The sequence below is a fragment of the Nansenia antarctica genome, assembly GCF_963989245.1.
Source record: "Nansenia antarctica genome assembly, chromosome: 5".
Classification (NCBI taxonomy): domain Eukaryota; kingdom Metazoa; phylum Chordata; class Actinopteri; order Argentiniformes; family Microstomatidae; genus Nansenia; species Nansenia antarctica.
In genome coordinates, this window is record NC_137690.1 from 17,079,377 (window position 1) to 17,087,022 (window position 7,646).

At 45.0% G+C, this 7,646-nt stretch overlaps 1 protein-coding gene across 1 annotated transcript in view; it reads left to right on the forward strand.

The window, feature by feature from the left end:
- Window positions 1-4,391: 4,391 nt before the first annotated feature.
- dnajb5 (DnaJ heat shock protein family (Hsp40) member B5) overlaps window positions 4,392-7,646 on the forward strand; it is a gene marked incomplete at its 3' end in the record, with an annotated part of 6,650 nt that continues 3,395 nt past the window's right edge. Inside the window, exons 1-3 of the mRNA XM_080530900.1 lie at window positions 4,392-4,460; window positions 5,438-5,690; window positions 7,279-7,646. The exon at window positions 7,279-7,646 is cut by the window's right edge and continues 306 nt beyond it. Of these exons, the coding sequence (XP_080387026.1) occupies window positions 5,480-5,690; window positions 7,279-7,646 (579 nt within the window). The 5' untranslated portion in view covers window positions 4,392-4,460; window positions 5,438-5,479. The remainder of the gene's footprint in view (window positions 4,461-5,437; window positions 5,691-7,278) is intronic.

Consider the following 7,646-nt stretch of genomic DNA (forward strand, 5'->3'; position numbering starts at 1 on the left):
ATGAGGAAGAACTCCAGACCCTACCAATAGGTGGTGTATACCGTACCTACCACCAAATTACCACTATGACTCTGTACTTATCTACCAGGGTTGGGTGCAAGTTTGCTTTGGCCAAAAGTGCCGTTGTTGTTTTTGCCAAAGAGCCCCTCTGTATGTTGGTTCTGCTTCTGAAACACATTCCTGTTAGCATCGTCTTGTTATCAGCTGCTTGGGTGCAGTGAGACTTAGTCAGCACAATAGCTCCTCTCTGCTGGATGATGCCTTGAGACAGAACAAAACACACACTCACCTTGAACCACCCTGAGAAGCACACAGTTCCTCGTTCACTCCTAGTTAATACTCTGGTGTGACTGTAGCAGAAGTGATTTTTGTTGTTATTTTCCAGCATGTAACATTGTGTTACTGCCTGCTCTGTGTTGACAGGCTGGTAACGGAGTGATGATGACATTGTACAGTAGTATACAACCCGCCTCACTGCCTGTGCTATGTGGTGACTGTGTGTTCTTTCGTGCCATAAGAACATGTCTGTGTGAGTCAGTGACTGTGGGCTGGGGGGGGGGGGGGGGGGGTGGGATGGGGGGGGGGGGGGGGGGGTGGGATGGGGGGGGGGGGGGGGCACAACATCCAGATAGAAAAGTAGGGCATAGAGCAGACATACTCTCTGTGGTGTAGAAAAGGGAAGCGTGTCAGGTTTGGATCTTATATTTCTGCGTGAATGCTGCTCTCCCCTTGATGTGCCTCTGTATCTGAGCAGCAGCCATCGCTAGCAGAGTAGGCCCTTAAAACATATACACAGGTGGGTTATACAATCTAAATAGTCTATGTATATACAGGTGGGTTATATAATCTATGTAGTCTATGCATATACAGGTGGGTTATACAATCTATATAGCCTGTGTATATATAGATGGGTTATATAATCTATACAGCCTGTGTATATATAGATGGGTTATATAATCTATATAGCCTGTGTATATACAGATGGTTTATAGGATGTGGAATAAATGCTTTTCTGAAATAAGCAGTGTACAGTGTGTGTCGCCTCAATCATCCCTTTATTATTCCCTCTTACCATTTCACTGTTCCTCTCCATCTGTGTGCACATTAGCGGGTGGAGAAGTTGACGTTCTGCCATGTGCGTGTGTGTGATTCGTCTCCCACCTCACTGTCTGGGAGAGACAGGCTGTCATCAGAGGCTGGCGGTCTCCATGGATGCAGGATGAAGAGAACGGGGTGTTCTGAGCCCAGCATACTGAGGGGAGAGATGCTACAACACTCACACATGCGCGCACGTATTCTGTCTCTTGTCGAAACCACAGATTTTGCCTTATGTGAACCCCCTGCTGTTGAAATCTTTGAGCTTGTGCTGGATCATACAGTACATCAAATGCTATACAGAAAAAACTTTTCCTTAGGGTGTAAGATTGGATAGACCATGCTCAGACACACACACACACGGACACAACCACACAAAAACACACACTCAAACTCCAAAAAGACCGGGCTGAGATTGAGCATGCTCAGAGGACACTGTCTGGCAGATCCTGGTGTCGTCATGGAAACAAACATTGGGTCAGCCATAATGGTGTCTAGTGCCTTCCTGTACAGTACAAACAAACACACACACACATACATACATACATACATACACACACACACATACATACATACATACATACACACACATACATACATACATACCGTACATACATACATACATACATACATACATACATACACACACATACATACAGCACTCAGTAGAGCACACAGAACCCACCCAGACACACAGCTCTCCCACTCATAGATCCTTTGTGTATTTGATGTGTTCAGAGCTCAGGAGTCTTACTGTACACACACTACTCCCAAAAGTTACTTTTCTCAACCAAAGGGAAAAAAATCACTTTGGAGAATATCGCCAAGGATTGTTTATTTGCTCTATTGTCTTGATTGGTAGTCCCAGCACCAGTATAGCCTGTACATTTAGTGTCAGGCCCATATCCTTAGAGAAATCTGCTGCCAGCTGCCTTGTGTGACAGCTGCACTGGCTCTCAGTTCCACCCTCTGCCATAGCCATGCTCAGCTGGGCTCACAGGAATGCTTCTCTGTTGACTATTGGTCAACTAGTTAGATAGAGCTGTGACACCACACACCTTAACATGATTTCCTCACTACACAGTCTCAGTCAGACAGACAGACCTCCCTTGAGTCACCCACCTCTCACACACCTCCTCAGCATCCCAGGAGAGTGGCATGACTCACTAATGTCTAACTCATCCTCTCTCTCTCTTTTGCTCACTCTCCTTCTCTCTCACTCTCCTATTCTCCCTCTATCCCTCTCACTCATCCAGACTGAAGAGAGTACCGGTAGTCGTGCTTCTGTGATGTGTGTGTTCCTACTGAGTGTGCACTTGGATAGAAACACCCTCCATCCTTCCCTCCTCTCACTGCTCTACCTCTCTCTCCGCTGTCAGGGTGGTGTGAATCAATGAAGTTCTGAGTTAGGAAAGTGCATGTATGGGAGAAAGACATCATCGTCTGCTGTTGTTCGAGAAGTGCAGAGCAGGCAGCTAATGTGTTCTGCAGTGGTGTCGTTAGAGAAAAGATTCTCTAACAATGGACGATCACATGGCCCACTATTGTTTATACCCCCACTCTGTCTGCCTGTGTGTCATACAACAGGGGCACACTCTCATACACTGCCTAGCTACAGGCTACAGCACCATCCACGGGCATACAGATGACTGCTCTGCTGCTACTAACACACACACAGACACGCACAGAGACTGCCTTCCCAAATATGTCTTTGTTTTTCTTTCTGAATCCAGAAATGTCACAGAATGTCCTTACCTCAGACTCTGTATCTGCCAAAGAATGTAGGAGGGGGTGGACTGAGTTGATTGAGTTAATGAACAGACTCTGATGGATCTGATTTAAGATAAACCCACCCATCAATGAGCCAGATTATCTCCCTAGAATAATCAATTTATAGAACGACCAAGACATGTCCTCTCTCTGAGTTTGGGAGGATTGGTGTCCCCCCATGTGCGGCCAGTGGGCGGGTCTACCAACACGGACAGGCGGAGTTCACCGCCGAATCATCAGCTGTCGCACGAAGGAGCGCAAGAGACAGGCGGTACCGTCCAGAGAGTCAGGCGCTACCAAAACACATTGGATACGGATTAACCGAGTGGACTGGACAGTAAGGTAACTATTACTATGGTTCTTATTATCTGGACCCACTTCGGTTTAGAGAGCAGAAAGTGTGAACTGCGTGTTTTACATTGTGTTTTACATTGATTGAGAATCAAGGACCCCAATTGAAATAAGCCAGTGGCTTTCTTGTGTTTTTATCCTGTTAGTTGACCTTGTATGTAATATGTACTTTCATGTACCTACTTCTGCAAATCTTCTAATAAAGTTTTCAATCAATCAATCAAACCGCGTCCGCGGGAGACCGGGGGGTAAGATGAAGTTACAACTTCAGTTAGGCCTATTGAGTTAAATTGTGTATTTTATGTGTGCTCTTCTAGTTCTTTTTTGAGTCCTAAGTTTTGATCCAGGCCTATAGTAATAATATTGACCATAATATAAACCATATTATGGCCAACAAGACGTGAGCTTAGAATTATAAGGTTCTATCTCTGTTTAGGGTAGTTCAGAGATATTGAGCGTCAACGTTTTTACATTCCATTATGTTCTGTGAGATGGAACCTCTGTATTTTATTAATTACTAACACCACACAGGCATTAATAAACACCTAATGGATCAGATTATGTAAAAAAAACTCAATTTTGACAAAAATGGAGATAGAACCTTATATAATTCTAACGTCACGAAGACCTACTGGTTTTGCATATAGCCTAAGGATTTCATTCAGCAGGGATTCATTCTCTCAGCTGCGGGACAGCGGGCTGCAGGCTACTATTTCAATGTTCTGTAGTACTACTACACTAATGGAGTTTTTGTATTCTGAAAGTTATTACTGTTGTTAATGTACTGTCCTTGAGTAATAATGTCTATGTTGCCATTGAGCCAATTTGTGAAAGGGGGGGGGGGCGTCTGCGTAACTATTTGATTTTGAGTCCTTTATTGGTGGTGGTAGGCCTAATTAAATGTATTCTATTGTTTTATTGAGATTTAATTCGTACCAAGTGAGCGCTGGCATCAAGCCCTCTGCTGTCACCGGCTATTTCAGAACCGTTGAGTGGTTCGGCGCCATGACGTCACGTGTTAAAGATCCGAATGGAATATTATTGGGGCAGCAGGGAGAGAGTGGGAGATAAGAGATAGAGGGAGAGAGAGAGAGAGAGAGAGAGAGAGTGTGTAAGAGAGAGAGAGAGAGAGAGAGAGAGAGAGAAAGAAAGAAAGAAAGAAAGAAAGAAAGAAAGAAAGGGAGAAAGAGAGAGACTGCCATGGCCATCTAATCTCCCTGCTGTACTCCTGAGAATTATCACCGGTAGGAACCGTTTCGTTTCATCCTTGTGTGCTAGTTTTATCGGCTCCTTTTATTATAGTAGGTACAGCCTGTGTATAACGTATCTATTTTCTACCATCCATTTGTTCAACACTGACACTCATTTCCTATCATTTTTACTGCTGTCGCTGACATCATTTTTTCCGGTTGCACGGGAGCGATCAGAATAGACTATTCCATTTGGCGCGCCTCGACTCGAGCGCATCAGCCGGTGCCCGGTGCCGTCTCTTTGTCTCGGTCTCCACTGCATAGATAACGGTTTAGATCTGCAATCTGAGTTTATAATGAACATCATCATTACCATCATTTTGATGGGATATGATTTGTATTATCTTCCTGCGAGTCAGTGTGTTAGTCAGGCAAGCTGCTGTTTTGTCGCTGACAGACGCATGGACACTGTTCCATTAACAGCAATGCGGTTTTGATGTTACCAGACAGACTTCTATAAATTCCAGATAGCAACGCCTACAGGCACCCTGGGATTGAGTGTCGCTCTCTCTCTCCCTATGGGATTGCCCCATTGGGTTTGGATCCAACCCTATTCCATCTGAAACCCAGTTCAGAATTTGAATGGCATTCCTGTGGATCCATCCCATGTCCTCCTCGTCTAACATGAGTTGAGCTGGAGTGCAGAAGCCTATGATGAAGTTAGCACTGCTGATCCTGTCAGATGGGAATTCCATCATATGACATAAATATCAGATTTGTACTACACTACCATGGCAACACAGCGATACATAACCATTATGAACATAGTATTGCCTACTTCATCTCCATAGCAACACACTTTAACAAATAACTAATTAAAAAAGACTGCATACTCTGTCAACGTCTAAAGGACAATCATTTGTTGTATATTGTTGTATAAGACAATATTGTGTTGCAGCTACAGAGAAGGACTATACTAGGCTATGAAGCCCTTACGCTTCACATGTTGTTGTCTCTCTGTCACCCTCCAGAGAAAGCGGCCTGTCTTGTGGGGTTCCACTGAGTGTGTTACCATGGGGAAGGACTACTACAAGACCCTGGGCATCCCCAAGGGTTCTAATGAGGAGGAGATCAAGAAGGCGTACCGCCGCATGGCACTGAGGTTCCACCCGGACAAGAACACCGACGCCACAGCAGAGGAGAAGTTTAAGGAGATTGCTGAAGCCTACGAAGTCCTCAGTGACCCCAAGAAGAGAGTCATCTATGACCAGCTAGGAGAGGAGGGTGAGTGAGTGTGTGTGTGTGTGTGTGTGTGTGTACGCTCACTGCTCTGAGAGTGTAGTGTGATTATTACAGTTGTCTTTAAGCTGCTTCTATCTGTGAGTGAATAAGAACACTGAGCAGACCCATATCTTTATTTAGCCTGCGGACCTTTCACCTTCTGCTTCTCATTACTGAAAACTCTGCCTGTCTGATCATGTGTGTGTGTGTGTGTGTGTGTGTGTGTATATATATATTTGGGTGTGTGGGTGGGTGTTCTCTCTCTGTCTGACCAGCTCTTTCCAGAGTGTATTTCTAAATCTCAGTCAGACACGACTGAATCCATGAGGTGGCGAATATATGAATAGCAGTGACGTGGTGTGTTCGTGCAGAGCAGGGGAGAGCCTTATCAGTTCCTGTACCAGACTCAGACTAGACTCCCCATAAGGATGTGTGCTTTCACCCCTATTATTTATCCTCTACACAAATATGTGTCAGAGCAGGTGTGAAAATAGGACCATCTTAAAGTATGCAGATGACTCTTGTTATTGTTAGTGGCTCCAGGACAATGAGACCAGCCACAGCCCGGTCATCGACGACTTTGTCAAGTGGTGTGAGGAGTCCTATCTTCAATTAAACATATCTAAGACAAAAGACATGATCATTGATTTTAGGAGGCATGCCAACACACATGAAGCCACATCCATTATGGGTCAGACAGTGGAATGTGTGCAATTTGACAAATATATCGGGACAATTAATGACTCTAAAACTGAACTTTGAAGCAAATTGTGAAGCTGCCTGCAAAAAGGGGCGCCAGCGTTTGTTTTGTTTGAGGAAACAGTCCTATTTCCCCATTGACAAAACAATGGTGACCTTATTCTACCGTGCTTTTATTGAATCGATTTTCCATGGTTTGGAAACCTATCCATAAAGAACAGAACCTCTCTGACTCTAATTGTCAAAATGGTCTAGTAGGCTGATTGGTGAGTCACATCTTAACCCAGTGTCCCTGTACACCAGACAGTTACAGTGGATAACTAGCTCCATTTTAATTGGCAACTCCCATGCACCGAGAATTTCAGCTTCTTCCTTCTGGGTGAAGGTTTATAGTCCCCAAAGTGCAGAACAAAGCGATATGAATATAACTTTGTTCCAGTATCTCTCAGAAAAACAAGTCATAGCAACATTGCACAGATTATTTTATTAATTATTTAGATTAATTATCTTTTGTTTTCAGTGAGGATTGGAACATTGAGTACTTTTATTTGTTTGTCTACTGTCTGTTGTTTCTAAAATGTGTGTCAACATGAATGACGTGTACTGCAAAACAAATCTACAGTACCTACGGGTAAATAACGTAACCTGAACCTGAACCTGAACCTGAGACCAATGCCCCCCCTAACCCTGTGGGAATACTTGCACCCATGAGGGGATTCACTCTTCTGCCTGCTATAAAAAACTCTGACACTCCAATGCTCTCTCCATTTCCTTAGAAGTTATTACATACATCTGCATACAGACTTTCAATATGCTTAGGTTGTCTGTGTGTACTCGTGCATATATGTGTGTGTTCAAAAGCCTCATGTCTGTTCCTCTCCCTTCCTCTCAGGTCTAAAGACAGGTGGGAGCGGTCACTCCGGTGGTCCTGGTTCTCAATCGTACCACTACACTTTCCATGGGGACCCCCACGCCACCTTCGCCTCCTTCTTTGGAGGCTCCAACCCCTTCGACATGTTCTTTGGACACAGCAACCGCAACCACAACCGCTCCAATGGGTTCTCGAGCCACAACAACGACCACAACAATGACCACGAGATGGACACAGACATGGACGACATGGAGGACCCGTTTGCCCCGTTCGGACGCTTCGGGTTCCCCGGCGGGATGAATGGCTTCCCCGGGCATGGAGGTGGGGGCGGCAGGAGGAGGGGGGTGCAGTCAGAGCGTTTGGCGGGCAGCAGGAGACAGCAGGACCCC